Source organism: Notothenia rossii (genome assembly GCF_949606895.1).
Source record: "Notothenia rossii genome assembly, chromosome: 2".
In the NCBI taxonomy this organism is placed as follows: Eukaryota; Metazoa; Chordata; class Actinopteri; order Perciformes; family Nototheniidae; genus Notothenia; species Notothenia rossii.
In genome coordinates this window covers 89,497,988-89,514,702 of record NC_136904.1, presented here as the reverse complement: position 1 = coordinate 89,514,702, position 16,715 = coordinate 89,497,988, and the positions used below count along the sequence as shown (strand labels likewise).

At 43.2% G+C, this 16,715-nt stretch overlaps 1 protein-coding gene across 4 annotated transcripts; it reads left to right on the top strand.

The window, feature by feature from the left end:
* Window positions 1-614: 614 nt before the first annotated feature.
* Window positions 615-15,070, top strand: etv5a (ETS variant transcription factor 5a). Of its 4 annotated transcripts, none has more exons than XM_079667478.1 (13): window positions 615-774; window positions 2,980-3,128; window positions 3,235-3,328; window positions 3,693-3,740; window positions 4,119-4,169; window positions 6,305-6,428; window positions 6,878-7,141; window positions 7,724-8,040; window positions 10,471-10,533; window positions 10,868-10,936; window positions 12,102-12,271; window positions 12,516-12,617; window positions 13,226-15,070. In XM_079667478.1, exons 2-13 carry the CDS (start codon window positions 3,081-3,083, stop codon window positions 13,454-13,456), a joined length of 1,581 nt encoding a protein of 526 aa, XP_079523604.1. In that variant the 5' UTR covers window positions 615-774; window positions 2,980-3,080; the 3' UTR covers window positions 13,457-15,070. The 4 variants fall into 4 exon arrangements, with proteins under 4 accessions (XP_079523604.1, XP_079523602.1, XP_079523603.1 ...); XM_079667476.1 differs by having other exon boundaries at window positions 12,516-12,623; XM_079667477.1 differs by having other exon boundaries at window positions 3,232-3,328.
* The last annotated feature ends 1,645 nt before the right edge of the window (window positions 15,071-16,715 follow it).

The window sequence follows — 16,715 nt, the reverse complement described above, 5'->3', positions numbered from 1 at the left end:
ACTAATCAGATTGTGTGCAAATATAACTGCTGAAAGAATTATGTTGTTTCTGACAGTGAACAAACAAGCAAAGTTTAAACATTTAAACACGGCCAGTCATGCTTCATGATTGTAATGCCTCTCTACTTTCCATGATTCATTCATTTCTATCGTGTCCTTGAAATACATTCTCTCATTAATAATCCTTTGTAATCCTCAGCCATTTGCGTCATTCATACTGTTGCATTACTATTCAGTTTTAAATCACTTTAATTTAATACAAGTGTGTCAATTTTAATGAAATGTGTCCTCACAGTGTTATAATCTATCATTAGGGTCAAGGGAAAGTCTGCGTGAGACTGACGTTGCTACAGGGTCGATCTTTAGTACATTTCCAATGCAGCTGGCCCTTTAACAAACACATCTTGGCATTGGTGGCTGAAAAAAATGTGAATGAAATCCAGCCATTCATAAAAATAGGCTCCTGCTGCGATGTGACTGGTCAAACCGAAGATTATGCATAATTCATGTCCTCCAGAGACGCCATTGGCTACTTCACTTGACGGACAGGGTAGCTCAACCAATCAACGGCCGTCTCTGCGTGCCGCTTGGAGCCCAAGGGAAAAACCGACCGAGCCATTAACGAAAAGCTCAGTCAAGTTTTGTGAGTCGAAGGAGGCACATCACTGTAACATTGCGCAGACAATTACTCGACTACAGACACTTTGTTTTTATATTTGTGGATATTAATACCGCATTTTCTCTCTAAAGAGGACGTCTATACACACAAACAAGGTAAGCTGCATTATTTATTCATCCGAAAACTTGCTCTCTTTTTTTTGAAGCCGTGTTACGGGGTCGTTATTTTTCTTACGCCATCTTATTTAAAGATATTTACTTTGACAACCATCTTATATCTGCTCGTATTAGTGTAACATACATGTTGTGTGTTGTATTTAAACCGAAAAGCGTGTGTTTAATCTGCTTAGTTTATCTGCGTGGGGTTGGTTTATCAGCGCGAGCGCGATTGTTTGGGATTTTTTTCCTTTTTTTTATGAATGGACGGGCCGTTATTTCTCTCCTCTGTTTCCACACGGTTCGAGTTTCACTTCATTGAGAAAAACAAGGGAGGGATGTGTGGGGGAAGGGCCGGGAGGAGGAGGAGTAAGGGGGGGGGGGGCACCACTGGGGGAGAAATATCTCCTCCCCCCCCCCCCTTTACTCCCCAGCTTCAAAGCAAAACTTTTGCGAAAATGTACACATTTTTACACATTCACCGTAGTGATAAAAGTTGGTTGGAAATACGTAGTAAGCAAGTTAACTTTTGTGTTTATTAGGCAATGCCTGTGAAGCCGTAGTGAAAAAAATACAGACCAACAGTGTGAAAACTTTGGTGCATTTTAGGACCCCTTCATGATTTAATCTTCCTTATCAGATATACTCCACTTTTATTTACCCTCATCAGTAGCTCATCACTGTTATTTCGAATAAAGTTACTTTTTTGGCTCACATTTTGCAGTCAAATTCTTGCAATGTGTGAATGCTATTAAAATGTACCACTTCCTACTTTTAATTGTCCTACACTTCAACCTTATTATAAGCTACTCTGCTTTCATTTACCGTCACTGTTGTTTTGTCAAAAAATAAGCACTACCTGCTTTTTATTGACGTGCTACAGTACCGTCTTTGATTGTTTGATCCACTTGGAGAAAAGTACAGTGAGTCCTGATGTTGTAAGTGTAATATGTGCTCGGCGTCAGTAATTATTGCCCTGCAGCTATCCTGTATTCGTCATCCATTAACAGGAGATATAGAGTGAGTCATATCAGCCTGCTGAGGGAGAATAGAGGGCAGATATAGTGGCTTAGTTTTTCTGTTATTGTTGTTTCAAAGGGATTTTGTTATTACTAGTGTTTCTGACTACATTGAGGGTAGACAGAGTTCAAGTTCTCCAGGTTGCAGCATCAACATTACCTCACAACTGTAGATGTAAGCCTCTATAAACTCTTTTACTGATCTTTTTTGAAAGTGTTTGCGTTGCAGTGCATGCCACAATTAAGTGTAGATGTACTCTTAAATGGTGGAAATTACTCTTTTTAGGTTTTTTCCTCAACATTTCCAAGCTGATTATAGTGGAAAGTAGTGCCCACAGATGGCCAGTGAGTGTTATATAAGTGTATTAAATGCGCCATGTGTTTACATTGTGCTTCTCACTCCGTATGGCCCAGTTCAAAGGGCTGTTTGTTGGTTAAATAACAAGCTGGTAGATGCTGGTGGCCTCGGCACATTATCACCCCGTTTGCTGCTATATAAACACATGACAAAATACTGAAGCACGGCATGGCAACATTAGTAATGGCAAAACATTAGGCAATAACATATTTGACATTGTATTCACCCTTATCTTTTTTACAAGCTGGGGAGTAAATATTGCAATATCAAGATAATATTTTTATTCCGGGGGTCATTGTTTGATTCAAAAGCTTGTAAATCATTACATAGTGTGAACATGTCAGTATCTTAGATCAGTTGCGTGGACATAAAAGTCTTAGTTTTTTTCAAATAAAAAATAACGCCTACAGTTAAATGTAAGACAAAGGGAACATGTATTCAGGCAAAACCTGCACAAAGAAACACTTTTTACTGTAAAGTTTTTCAATTCTTAGTGACTTAAAGAATAGTAGGCTCATGCTATACAACCAATACCTGTTACTTAAACACAATTGGTCAGCGTAGGCTAGCTGCAATATTCATTTCCAAAACAAACTACATAATAACTGTACAAATAGTATTTTGTGTGATTTCTCACCGGATCACACAAAGTTCATCTTACAACTTTGACTCTTCTGCAAACTATCAGCAGCAAAAAACTTTAAAATCCGTAAGTTTGGAATCAACGTACAGTTAAAACCCATTTCCCCCCTGACCCGCCAAGAAACTCATTCAAAGAGCCCCTTTGTGACCCCTTGCTGTATGTTTTTCCAATCTTGTGTTTTCCAGTGACCCTCAGAGTGACCCGGGCGCTGTCGCTTTAAAGCGAACACCTCCCCCTCCCCCCAAATATCGGAGCCCCCCCCCCCCCTTCCAATCAAGCAGATAACATGGACGGATTCTACGACCAGCAAGTCCCATTTATGGTCCCACCCAGCGTAAGTGGACACATGCCAGCTCCTCTCCTGCTGGTCACTAAAGATCACTTTCAAACACACTTGTATTACATTTCTCTTTTTGAACTTTTCTTTTCTTTCCCAGCAGCACGAGTCTCACGTGGAGGAGCTTTCTCACATCAGACCTGTGAGCGACAGGAAGAGGAAGTTTGTGGACACAGAGCTCGCCCAGGACACAGAAGGTAAACGTCAGGACGTTAATAAACAGTTCGTATTTTAGCTGAAGTAACTAGAGCTGCAAAGATTCATCACACTTTTTTTTATATAGAAAACTCAACTTTTTCTAATTCCAACTTCTTAAATGTGAATTCGTTCTGGGTGTTTAGCTCCTCAGTGACATTAAGCTAAATATATTTTACATTGTGTTCAAGAGATTTTAGGAAATGTTCTCTTTTTAGGAAACACTGATCGATGTTTCCTCCATTTTCTGACATTTCTTCAACCAAAACGAACCAATAATCCTCAGATTAACGGCAATGTAATGAATCACGTTTAAACAACAGGATTGAAATCTTTTAACCTTTATTTCATATATTTCACTTTCAGATCTCTTCCAAGACTTAAGTCAGCTTCAAGAGATCTGGATCGCAGAAGGTAAGTTATTTTATAAATAAAGTCATATTTGCAATTTCTTTTTTTGGGATGAAGGTCCTGTATCATCTCTAATGTTTGACATGCATCTCTTAGTCTTATTTGTTTTCTAAATAGTGAACAAGATGAAGTATTTTCATTAAAGATTAACTTGATAAGAATGTGAACTATTGTTTTTTTGTGTGTTAGCAATTTCTGCACGTAGAGCAAAGTCCTCTGCATGAGAAACTGCTGACAGCGACCATGTTTGTTTTTCTAAAAGTAACTTTCTCTCCATGTCCGCCTAGATGACATTCCTGCTCTCTGCATAGTGTCTTGGATGTTGGCTGTGAGAAAGCTTGATTGTCCTCCCATGTGAAACCCTCTCTTATGTCTTCACAGCCCAGGTGCCCGATGACGAACAGTTCGTCCCAGACTTCCAGTCGGATAGCTGTGAGTACCTGATTTACGTTGTTCTGATTTCCCGGGTCGATCCGTGACCATGATGTTGGTGTTTTAGCCCCGCCTGGTTCTTGGCAGAGGGATTCAAACTGCAGTGGCTATTATGGCATTTCTCACCACCTTCTGGTATGTGCTTTTCTCAAAGTACTGTTTCTGATTGTATGCTCAGGTCACCTCTCTTTCATCGAAATGTCTTCATCGACTCTTCCAAACACAGCTCTGGGAAAGGCTGCTCTCCTCCCTCCCCTCCATTTTGAGTTTAATCAGCCGATTGGCATGGGGCATCACATGAGCCAAGCTCCTAATCTGATTTCACACTTCCCCGCACTCTGGCCCTGCTGCTGAGGCGGCTCGATTCCAGCGGATAGCTTCAGATCTGTCTCGCTTTACACAACCCATCCCCAAAAAAACCTTAACCCGTTGTTAATCCATACAGCCTCCTCTGCACATTTCCTTTAGGCTGCAGCTGAGGGATATGTTTGAATGATGCCCAATGAAGCTTTTTACGACCTCCTCCACTCCCCTCTGTCCTTCTAAATTGATGCTTTCGTCTGATGCGTAGGAGGTGCAGACGGGGCGTGGTAGCTACTCTATAACATCTTTGCAAATGTGGTAAAGCGAGCTGCGAACTGACCTTGAGTGCTGCAACATGTTATTGAGGTCGATGCATTGACATGTATGCATTTTTATGGGGCGCCGTGTGTGTGTGTGTGTGTGTGTGTGTGTGTGTGTGTGTGTGTGTGTGTGTGTGTGTGTGTGTGTGTGTGTGTGTGTGTGTGTGTGTGTGTGTGTGTGTGTGTGTGTGTGTGTGTGTGTGTGTGTGTGTGTGTGTGTGTGTGTGTGTGTGTGTGTGTGTGTGTGTGTGTGTGTGTGTGTGTGTGTGTGTGTGTGTGTGTGTGTGTGTGTGTGTGTGTGACTCAGTCAGTCATAGAAGAGATGTTGGCAGTGACTTCTGTTGCCGTGCTGCAGGCCGTTCCCTCTCACAAAGTCGCCTATTCACCAGAACCACATTTTCCGATGTGAGCTTCAGTCAGTAGGACACCACATGGGGTGAAGCGACGTTCCACTGACCCGAGCTGAACCATATTCAACTTTTCTTCGGAGTGGAATATCACTATCAGTTTATAGTCTGTGTAGTTATAATGTGTTGAGGTTAAAGCCTAATGCTGCAACTAATGACTTTTTTCATTTTGAGATCGAAGTATAGTTATAAAAAAAAATGGCTGAAAAATGTCTCAAATCGCAAAAGGATGTCTTAAATGTCTAGTTTTAATCAGCCCAAAACTCCAAAATATTAACTTTTATTATAGTATAAAATGCAATAAAAGTGAACCCCATGAGGACAGGCAAGCGTTCAAATGAGGATCATTTGAATATTGCATTAAAAATGAGTGACAGTATAGACTAAAATAAAAAAAAGTGTACATAAATAGTTATGATCAGATAAATATGTCTACATTTTTTTTTTAAATGGCACAAAAAATTAATGTTACTTTAATCAAGTGTCAACATAGTTGGTGATTTGTCGACGGAGCGCTGCAGATCTAGTGCAGGCCCGTTTGTGTAGAGTAAGAAAAGAAGCCTGATGTCTTCATTACTTACTTTTCTGCTGCTGCTGCTCGGGTCCATCAGCACGGCGCTGATTTATTTGGCCCCCGGCTCCTCTGCGCCGAGGGATCCAGTTTCTGCCCGGCTATTAGGTGGCGCCCCGGAAACTGCAGCCGATACGCAGAGAGCAGCAGCAGCTAGTGTCTAATGGTTACAGCGCGGGAGAAGAAAATCATTGTCCGCCATTAGATTACAGCCGCACTGATTCATGGGTATTGGTATTGGCGGGCCCTAATGGGAATCAGACGAGGACTTTGATAGCCTCTGTGTGTGTGTAGAGCAGTCAGTATGGTGCTACCTAGCAGCGCTGGGTGGATGGCGTGTGTTCAGACTCCCCTGTCATTAGAGCGGATGATAAATTGCTGCTAAGTGTCTCTGTCAGTCGAGGGAATACACAGACGTCGTCCATTTATCCATCAATTCCAAATGTGGTTAAGAGAACTGCTGCACTTCTGTTCATGGCTTCAATTAGGTGATATCTGGAGTTGATCTAATGCACTCTCTTTGTGTGTCTCCAGTGATGTTCCATGGCCAGCCACCGGCCAAGATCAAACGCGAGCTGAATCCCGCCAAAGAGTTTTCTCCTTGTCGCCAGGACAGGAGTCCCATGCCCTACGGAGAGAAGTGCCTTTACAGCTACAGGTATGTCCTGGGTCATCACAGAGAGACAGCTGCTTTAGCCCCACGGTTCAAACCAGAAGTCACACGCCTGGGTGTTATCCTTTCCTCAGACTAACATGTTTTAACTACTTTATTTTAACGTTATGTTTGCTTGTTTGCAAGGCTCTCAATGGTCTGGCCCACATTACTACATGTTGTTTGTTTTATAATCCTCAAAGGCCTCTTACATCCCTGACGCTTTTGAAAAGAAATCATCAAACAAAAGCCTTTTTTTAACAATGCATCAAAAACAATGCATTCCTTCTCCCTGAGACTAAAGGAGGTGAACACCTGTGTGTTCAGTGTTGCCTTTAACTCTCACTCTTATCTATGTTTGAAAGGGGCTCTATGAATTCATGTCTTATCATTACAAAGAGCACGATGGCTGCCGCTGGATATCCTCTTGATTCTGACTGTCTCTGTCTCCTCAGTGCCTGTGACAGGAAGCCCTCTCCCGGGTTCAAGCCATTAACCCCCCCCTCCACGCCGGTCTCTCCCTGCGGCCCCTCCAGCACGCACACCCCTCCTCCTCACTCCCACGTAGCCAATCCCACACGTCCAGTGCACGTACACCAGCCAATCACAGCGAGCGCAGGCTCCCCCAACCAGCAGGCGCTCTCTGTGCACAGCCCCCCCTTCGCCGTGCCCTGCGCCCCCATCAGCCAGGATGCCAACAACTTCTCCCCTGAGCACAGGTGAGCACTCGCAGTTTGCCCTTTTTATCTAGGGGGGTGGGCCGTGGCTGAAGAAGGCTTTACTTGAGTAAAAGTACCAATACCAATTTTTGTCAAAATACTTAATTGCAAGTAAAAATCCTGGATCAAAATCTTGTTGTCCTTAAAGTATACAAGTGATCATTGTGTCAAAAACGTTATGTGTGTATAATTGTATTTAATTTTACACACATAAAGGTTTTGACACAATTTTGCATACTTGTATCTAATTTTAAGAAAGTTTAGTCAAATTCTGGATGGAAATGATTACTGCCGGTTTGTATTACATATTTTTTTCCTTTTTATTCCATTCCATTTCTATCTACTAAAAACTGTTATATTTTTAATATTTTTAATATTTTTCTCTATCTGTGTTTTTAATTCTTGTTTTTCTTTTCTGTGTGCACCACGACACCAAGTCAAATTCCTCGTTCGTGTGAACTACCTGCTGATAAACCAGATTCTGACCCGGAGAGGGTGTTTCTGTTCATTTCGTGTCTTTGCGCGTATTATTCCTGAACAAAGACCTCATCCCTCTTTCCCTTCCATCTCCTCCATCTCCAGGTTCCAGCGGCAGATGTCAGAGCCATGCCTCACTTTCCCCCCCTCAGAGAGCCAGGCGCGCCCCCACTTCCTGCCCCAGCCTCCCAGCAGCCACCACAGCCTGCCCCGCGACGGCCGGCCGCCGTACCACCGCCAGATGTCCGAGCCGCTGGTAGCCGTGCCGCCCCAGGGCTTCAAGCAAGAGCTCATCGACCCGCGCTACGCAGAGCAGGGCGTCCCCTCCATGGGGCCCCCAGGTGCTCCACGGGGGGCCCCGCGCCAAGCTTTCCACCCCATGGCCATCAAGCAGGAGCCACGAGACTTCTGCTTCGATTCTGGTGAGTAGAGATGGGTAGTTGTGGTGATCAAATAAGTAGAGAAGGGTCCATTACCTCCTCGAGATGTCACCGTGGAGAGAATGCACAATTGAGAATAAATAACGTCAATACTTGAACTATAGTTGCAATATGATTAACGACACAATACTAAAATCAGAATCATATATTACATATTTATCCTGTAACTAATATTGCACCTCCTGCAATTTGAATACTGCACAGCCCCATTTTGTGATTAGTTTCGCAGCCCTGCTCCTGCAGACTTGTTTCTCTGCATAGAAAGCATTGAAGTGTATCGCTGGCTGCGTGAAAGCCATTGTACAGGGCTGTGAAAGTGGAGCGGGCAGAGGGTGAGGAATGTGCCTCTCTGTGTTTGTTCTGGGCGCCAACACTCGCCTGTGAGTTTTAGCACGGCCACTCAGGTGCTCATTTCACACACACACACACACACACACACACACACACACACACACACACACACACACACACACACACACACACACACACACACACACACACACACACACACACACACACACACACACACACACTCTCCCTTCAAGCCTAATCTGAATGGTTCCTCCAGAGGCATGCCAGCAAAGTAAAACTGGGACTTTTATCTCAGCCTAAGCCTCAAAGGGCAAAAAGGAAATGGGTCACGCAGCCAGGTGCGGGCAACGTCTTCACTGAGCCTACCTGGAATAGATCTGGGTCGCAGCCCTCAGAGGACTGAGTGACCTGCGGCACAGCGAGATGATCGTAAGAGCCTGCACATTCTGCTTTATACAGAATGTAGAATCGGCCAACCGGTGCCCGTCCTCTGCACAAAGCCTCGGCAAACAGAGGCTGTTTACTCGCTTTCAGTCAAACAAGCCGGAGCCACTGTCGCTGCCTTGTTTGATCCGAACGCCCACACACCCAGCTGTTGTCCCTACATCCTCTTTTCCTGCAACAACTTTATTTGTAATCTTTTCTCACTCGCTCCAGTATTTTCTATCACTCCCGTTCTGCCTGTTGGCCGACCGGCTGGCCGCTCAGTGACGTAATCACCGCAAATCCTCTTAGCATCTTATGGCCTTTTTAAATACCTACGTCACACCCATGTATCTGTACAGGGGTGAAAGGAGGGCATGCCAACATGGACCATCATGTCAGCAGCAGGGCCGTGTAACCGCCATACTTATCACGATACAACTTCATATTAGTGTTGCTGTAAACAAGGCCTTATTCTTATCTATTGAAAAGTTTCATAACAGGACACACCACCATAATGCAGCAATGTTAATCCAAATGTATTTTCATTTGTAATCATTCAAATCAATGGGACATGTTTCTAGTATTTCTCATAATCTACTAGTATCTGCTACAAATCTTTGCCTATTAGCTGTTGTATCAAATGCAGCATGGACGCACTGTAGCAACAGAGCTTCTTTTCATTAGGGCTTATTTGTGTTGTTATGTTTTAAAAACACAAGATTTGAAGTGGTGCTTTGTGGTGCTTTACAGATCTGTATCTTCTAATTGACTATAGCAAACAATTAGACGCCAAGTGACTATAAATGTCTTTATCTGCCATTATTGTTGGTGCTCTAGGAAACAGATTTGAGTAGGAGATAATTAGCCCTCATCTAAATGGATGCATTGAACAGAGGAAGTCTTTCTCCTCACGCGTGGTTTGACTCGGCTCCACCAGTGACTTCCTGCAGACTCTTCTCTTAAGTGAGGACAAGCGGAGACAGAGACTTAAGGAAACACTTGCTCAAGATTGATGTGTGGTTGCCTTATCAGCAGACAGGAAGCAGCATAATAGATGGTGTGTGTGTGTGTGTGGGGGGTGGGGGGACGAGGGGGTGATGCTCACTGCAGACACACTACAAACGGAAGACAGGCCTTGACCCCCCGGGGGGCGGACTGGTGTAACTCGATTGTCATTGAGATTGAATACAGCAACCATGGTGCTAATCTTATTTAAAGGCTTGGTGGACATGAGGGGGATGTTGTGTGCAGTGTATTTGGATTGAAGATTTAGTGTGTGCGTATTTTCGGTCCAGCTGTTGGAGCTGCTCTAAATCGGCCATTGATTGGTCAAAAAAGCAGCCTTCACTCAGAAGAGTCTGGTGGCTATAAGGAAAGCTAATCCATTGCATGTTTTTAAATGAAACGAATGATCCAAATCCCTGTTGACATTGTTGTAACATATCCACCTTAACTCCACACACACAGCATCCACCATGTGTTTATTGTGACTTGAAACACTCCTATAGTGTGGACTGGCTGTCTATAAACGGTTATCAAAGCTGTGTTTCTTTGTACTCTGTGGCACTGATCCAGAAATATCTGTCAGCTGCGCGGCGGATTTGATGCATTAAACATCTGATATGACAGTGAGGAAGTCTCTGGTCTAAATGTATCTGCTCTCTTTGTTTACAGAAGTGCCGAACTGTCAGTCATCGTTTGGGAGAGCGGGGAGCTTCTACCAAAATAACCATGAAAGTAAGTTATGTCTCAGAATGATTTCATTAGCCCAGTCCTTCTGGTTGTGAGCCCCTGACTCATGGAGCTGGTTAAAGCGCAGTATTGGGCGAGAGGATATCGGGTCAGCAGGGGAAGTGAAAGTATCAATGAATCTGTCGCTGCTCCACACACACTGTGCATCTCTCACATCAGCAGTTGGCACAAGCTCAGCTCAATATAAGCTTCCAGTCTTGGGAAGCTGCCCAGTTATATTGCTTTGCATGCAGTTTGGGTCTCTGGGTCTGGGTCTCTGTTTCCCACGCTCTATCTGCTCGTCATCCCATTAATGTCGCATTTCTTTCTTCCATTGCAGGTTTCTCCTTCGACAGAGAGACTCAGCTGTACTTTGACGACACCTGTGTGGTCCCTGAGAGACTAGAAGGTAAGACTGGAAATACAAATGAATGTATAAAGTGCAGATCCACCAAAGCCAATGTGGCATTTACTGACCCCTAAGGACCCTACCTCACACATTTGGAAGTTAGTCTTCTGTGTGTTTAAGCGCTTCAATTGGTAACACACACAACGTGAGGTGTTGCATTTTAAATAATCAGAACGTTTAATAACCACTTTAATAGCTGTGTCAGAATAGTTCTCGTTTAGGATTTTAGGGGGAGTTCATTTGAATTCTCCAAGTCTCTAACATGGATGTTTAATAAGAACTGGATACAGCGTGGGAGGCGGGGTCTCGTTCTTTCCTATGAGAGCTGCTCATTGGCGCATGAGGGCAAAATGGCCCAACTTTTGAGAGAGCGAAACGTCACAGATTACCCATCATGCCTGGCTGTCAGAGCAGAAGAACCCGCATGTGCGCTCATAGAGCATGCGCCCCTTAAGCCCCGCCTCCCGATAAATCTAGATTCGGCTTTTAGTGCATTTTACAACTTTGAGGACCGAATGATTTTAATAAGGGCTATAACATAGTTCATACTGGGTAGCTTATTTAGTTAAAAAAAAGTATCCGCTGATTTACAGAAGTTTCTTTCCCAATGTTAGTCAATGGGGGAAAGTCTTTCTGGGCCCAGAGACGTCACGGACTGATATGGAAGTTTTAGTACCGCCGTTTGGACACAACGAATATTTTCATCAGAGTCCGGCTCACTTCCTGGGGGCTTGGTCTCTAACTCATATTTCTGATTATTCTAACCCTACATGAATGAAGGACAAATGTCTTTTCTTTCAATGTTAATAAAATAGCCAATTGATTCAGATCTGCTGCAAAATGTAACTAGTTCTGTGTAGGTCTGTGCTACACCCTTCCACCAAGTATAAACAAATCTGATCAATATATTAGATTTTCTGTAATCCTGCAGATAAACCGCCCAAAAGTACCAGATATTGTTGAACATGTTCTGAGTCCAGTCCTTTGGCTTTGCTCTCGGTGCATAATGAACAGCGAGTCCACTTCACAGTGTCCATCTGGCAGGAATGTCTCACCACACTGAGTACAGTCCTCTCTGACACTTTTCCTTCTCCTTCTGCCTCCTTTTTCTCTCTCTCTCTCACTCTCTCTCTCTCTCTCTCTCTCTCCTCTTCCTCTCTCACAGGTAAAGTAAAGCAGGAGCCCTCTGCGTTTCGTGACGGACCCCCCTATCAGCGCCGCGGCTCCCTGCAGCTCTGGCAGTTTCTGGTCACGTTACTGGACGACCCGGCTAACGGACAATTCATCGCCTGGACCGGCCGCGGCATGGAGTTCAAACTGATCGAGCCCGAGGAGGTGAGTCCTTCAAACAACTCATGTCTTCTGTCCAGATCTCCTACTCCCAGAAGTTTACTACCTTTTGATTCTATTTGCTTTACTTGCACTGCTATCATCTGTTTCATTGTGTTGCACTGTTGGAGGAGCCTCTGACCTAAGAATGTCCTTGTCATAACTACACTGTAGCTACTATGTTCACATGACAATGACTTTTGAATTCGCTGCAGCTCCTAAATCAGTGTTTGTGTGTCCGTGTCCTCAGGTGGCTCGGCGCTGGGGCATCCAGAAGAACCGGCCGGCCATGAACTACGACAAGCTGAGCCGCTCGCTGCGCTACTACTACGAGAAGGGCATCATGCAGAAGGTAAAGGCACGTTCACCCCTTTTCCTTTCTCTCCCCACGCCCCACCCCTCTGCAACTATGTCCTATTATGTCCCATAGAGTCTGAATGATTAACTCTTCTACTAAATATATCAATCTTAAACAACACATACAGTGTTGTCCATTTGTTTGTATCCTCCCCCCCCCCCCCCCCCCCCCCCCATGGAATAAGACTAGATTAATAGTACAAACACATTTACAATGATAGACAAACAAATGGTTTAAATCACAGCACAAAACAAAACTACAAATATACATAAAAAGGTTGAGATAAAAGTTTGACTAAAGTACATCTGTGTTCTAATTCAGTTTTTAAAAATGATGAATCCGTTAGGGAAGAGTACACAGTTTCAAACTCTCCATGTACGTACAAAACGGTTGCCATGTCCTATAAAATGTAAAAGTGGAGCCACCCAAAGTACACTTTACTTTCTCCATGTGTAGAAACTGCATAAGTTCTGTCACCCACTGGACATGAGTGGGACACGCCTCCTGCTTCCACCATACGTATAAGTTGCCTAGCAATCAGGGAAGCAAAAGCTAATCTGCTTAAACATTCAATTAAATATGTGTGTTTTGGTGTTCCTCAGGTGGCCGGTGAGAGGTACGTGTACAAGTTTGTGTGCGACCCCGAGGCTCTCTTCTCCATGGCCTTCCCCGACAACCAGAGGCCCAACCTGAAGGTGGACCCGGACAGCCTGCCGGGCCCCGAGGAGGACACGGTGCCCCTCACTCACTACGAGGAGAACGCCCCCTACCTGCTGGACGCCAGCGAGCAGTGTGTGGCAGGCCTGCCCTTCCCCGACGGCTACGGCTACTAAAAGCAAAACACACATGGACACGCAAACACTCCCAAAGTCGCCCGGGAAAAAATCCAGAGCTGGAACTTGCTGAGTCGCTTGGAGGGCAAATTCCTCTCCTGCTCCCTGGACAAAACCTTCATAAGACTCTGAGGAAGCTCCCAAGCTAAGAATGAATGAGGGGGAAAGAGCTCCTCTCCGCCGAGTGAAAGAGAGAGGTTGTGTAACCAGTGAAGAGGAACTGGACTGCAAGAGGCCGCTTCTGCTGCAGAGACCAAATAAAAGCGAAGCCACGTGGCGCCATCTTTAAAAGAACTGACCGGGGTGGGGGGGGAGGAAGCCCGCTTTGTACAAGAGTCGTTCTGATTTTGTGACAATCTGCTTTTCTTAAAAACAATCAAGTAAGTTTTAAATAAAAACTAATTCTAAATGCAGCACTATTCTATAGTTGCCTTTTTTGGGTCGCCCCCATTCTTATGTCGCCACATCCGTGAAAGGGCTTTAATTTTGCATAACACGGATTCAAGATGGAAAAACATATATTCTAAACTCACAAATCAGTTAGTTTTCTGTACATACATTTTAGTTTGCATCCGCCAGCTGTTCTTTAGAGACCCAGGCCTCTCAGGTTTCTGGGGCGTTGCTGTGTTTCAGGCTTGTTGGTTGGGCTGCGCTCTCTCGTGTACATGTTACGTTCTTTAACCGCTTCTACCCGTGTAAGAGATTGTATCCGCTTCCCTTTAGAGACTGCAGTCTATACAGTGCACTCCTCGTGTCTACTCATCACCGCTGGGTCCCTTTTTATTATACCGCTCCAAGTTTTAGAGATGATTAGCACTCCATCTCCTCCATTTCAAAAGGGATGCAAGTATTTCCCCTGATAAATGTATGATCAAAAAGGTCACGTTGCTCCTATTTGTTTTTTATTTTGTATCTCTGTCTGGGTGCTTCATGTTCTCCTCGGCAGTGTACTAGTTACTCTGATGCACCAGTATGGCAGGCTGCATCGGGATGTTGCATGCAAAGTAAAAACTAAATAAAGAAGGGTGACTTTCTCCTTCTTTCGGACACCTGCCAGTCACAAGTGGTCAACAGGAGGCTTCTCTTTGCATGGTGTAACACTGTGTCCACTAACATATCGCTTTCCTGTCTCTGGACAAAGAAGATATTTGTGATATTCTCTGCATTTTTTTTTTTGTCTGTGTGTTCATTATGTAGGTTTCTTAATATGGGGGGGGAGGGCGAAGACAAACGTATATAAAGTATATATTTTTGCTATCAGGCTGCATTTGTTTTGATTTTAATGTAAAAGCTGTATAGTTCTGGCTCTCATAGACAATGTAGCTTTTTAAATATGGATGCTACTACTGCAGACTGTTTCTTTAAGAGGCCTCACGGTTGGAGAATGGAGGAGGCGATGTTATTCCCTTGCCTGTAAAAGTGTGTGTGTGTGTGTGTGAAGCCGGAGTTCCATCAAAGGTGAACACACACATTATATCATGGGCTCCACTCCAGGCGCAGGGATTGTCTGCACTTGTATAGGCGTCGGCCCCCTCCCCTCACAATGTGTTTCTTACACTTCTGAGTTTATGATAATCTGTACTGGGTACAATAAACGGTCCTTTATGCTTCATTGCCTGCAGTCCTGGTGTGTTTCATCATATCCCCCCCCCCCCTCGTTGCTCTGGGTCAGTCAGCTGACTTCGGGCTGCTGTGGTCTGGCAGTCACTGCTTGACCTGGCTCATTTCTACATCACATGCTTCTCTAAGTTTCTGGGTAAATGATTACTGTGTGTTGACCTGCGGACATCAGTGTGTCTGCTAAGCTGTGAACGAGGAAAAACACTCCCATGTCTGTGTTTCATTTTCTTAACATTTAATTAAATGCTTTAGCTCATTAAGTGAGGAATCTTACAATTAGTATTAACCTTCTCGTGACAATGTTTAACTTAACTTTATTACAGGCATGTCACACAGATGCCTTTTTGCATGCTTTAGTCTAAATAATGCCTGAATTTGACAATATAGATTATTTAAAAATGCTAACACATGGGAAGTAGGAGTTTAGTTTATTTATTTCTCAAATTGCATTGTCAATTCTAAAATAAAAAATGTTTTGTAATACTTTTTTCTTTTTTAAAGCATCATGCTGATAGTGGAAAATAGCGAATAGAATTGCTCCAAAATGTTACAAATTTTAATGCGGGGTAGCATTTAAAGAGTCCTAAACCTAATTTGGGATTCTCAGTATTTATTGCAGTAAAAAATATTTGTCAAGAGAACAAAAATATCACAAAAATCTGATTTTTGCCAATCTACAAAAGCTACATTTGTGTAGAATATGTAGAAAAGGAATAAACTAAATAGATGTACCGTAGACATAATGCCACCTCAACATAACATGGTTGTTCTATCAAAGTATATATATAACTACACACACACACACACACAATACTACACACAGTTAAACATTAGCAAAACTAATGTTTGAAAATAAAGCCACACTGCGTCCCGGGCTTTGTTCCAGTCAGAGTGTCCGAGAACAAGAGAAGATTTACTACCCATTTTAATATTTATGGATTAGTTACACATGAATGTTCTCGTGCTCCAGCGTGATTCATCAGTAAATAATTCACAGTCTGCTGGTGTAAAACCTGCAGTGAGCTCCAGAAGTATGTGGCACAGTAAGAGACTGTGTAGAATTATTCATGAGTTCAGACTTGAGTGAGAGCACAAGTCAAAAATATTAAATACACACGCAACTTTACAATGACTAAGAGGTTAAAGTGCAGTCTGCAAGCCGAGATAACTCCAGCAGCTTTAACAGATATTCCATTAAGAAAATGTAAACGTTGGTTTGACATTTTGAGACATATTGCAATATTTTGCATAATATTGTTCCAATACATTTGTTTTGGGCTGAAGCATATGTTGATATTTAACACTGATGGGGAAAAGACTTTAAGAAATAGTTGATTTAACTAATTGAAAATAGTGGTTCTAACTACTGTGTAAAGTATTTGTTGGCTACCTATTACTGCACTGCATTTCTTTGACACGTTTTAAATTTAAAAAAAAAAGCATAATATTAGTTAAAAAAGATTGGCTTCAGTTTGACGAACCACAACAATAAAATGCATGCATTAATGATGAAAAATATATGTAATTAAACAACTGGAAAAGGAGCAATGAATAATTCAAATAACATTTTTAGTTCCAGGTTTTTATTTGTGTATTTACTTCAGTATTTCTATACTTTCATGCATAGAATTAAAAAAGA

Excerpts from the sequence above, each read along its gene's own strand:
- etv5a (XM_079667475.1), top strand. The coding sequence starts at position 3,081 with ATGGACGGATTCTACGACCAGCAAGTCCCATTTATGGTCCCACCCAGC. Across the intron at positions 4,170-6,304 it reads AGACTTCCAGTCGGATAGCT|TGATGTTCCATGGCCAGCCA; the intron begins GTGAGTACCTGA and ends GTGTGTCTCCAG. Across the intron at positions 8,041-10,470 it reads AGACTTCTGCTTCGATTCTG|AAGTGCCGAACTGTCAGTCA; the intron begins GTGAGTAGAGAT and ends CTTTGTTTACAG.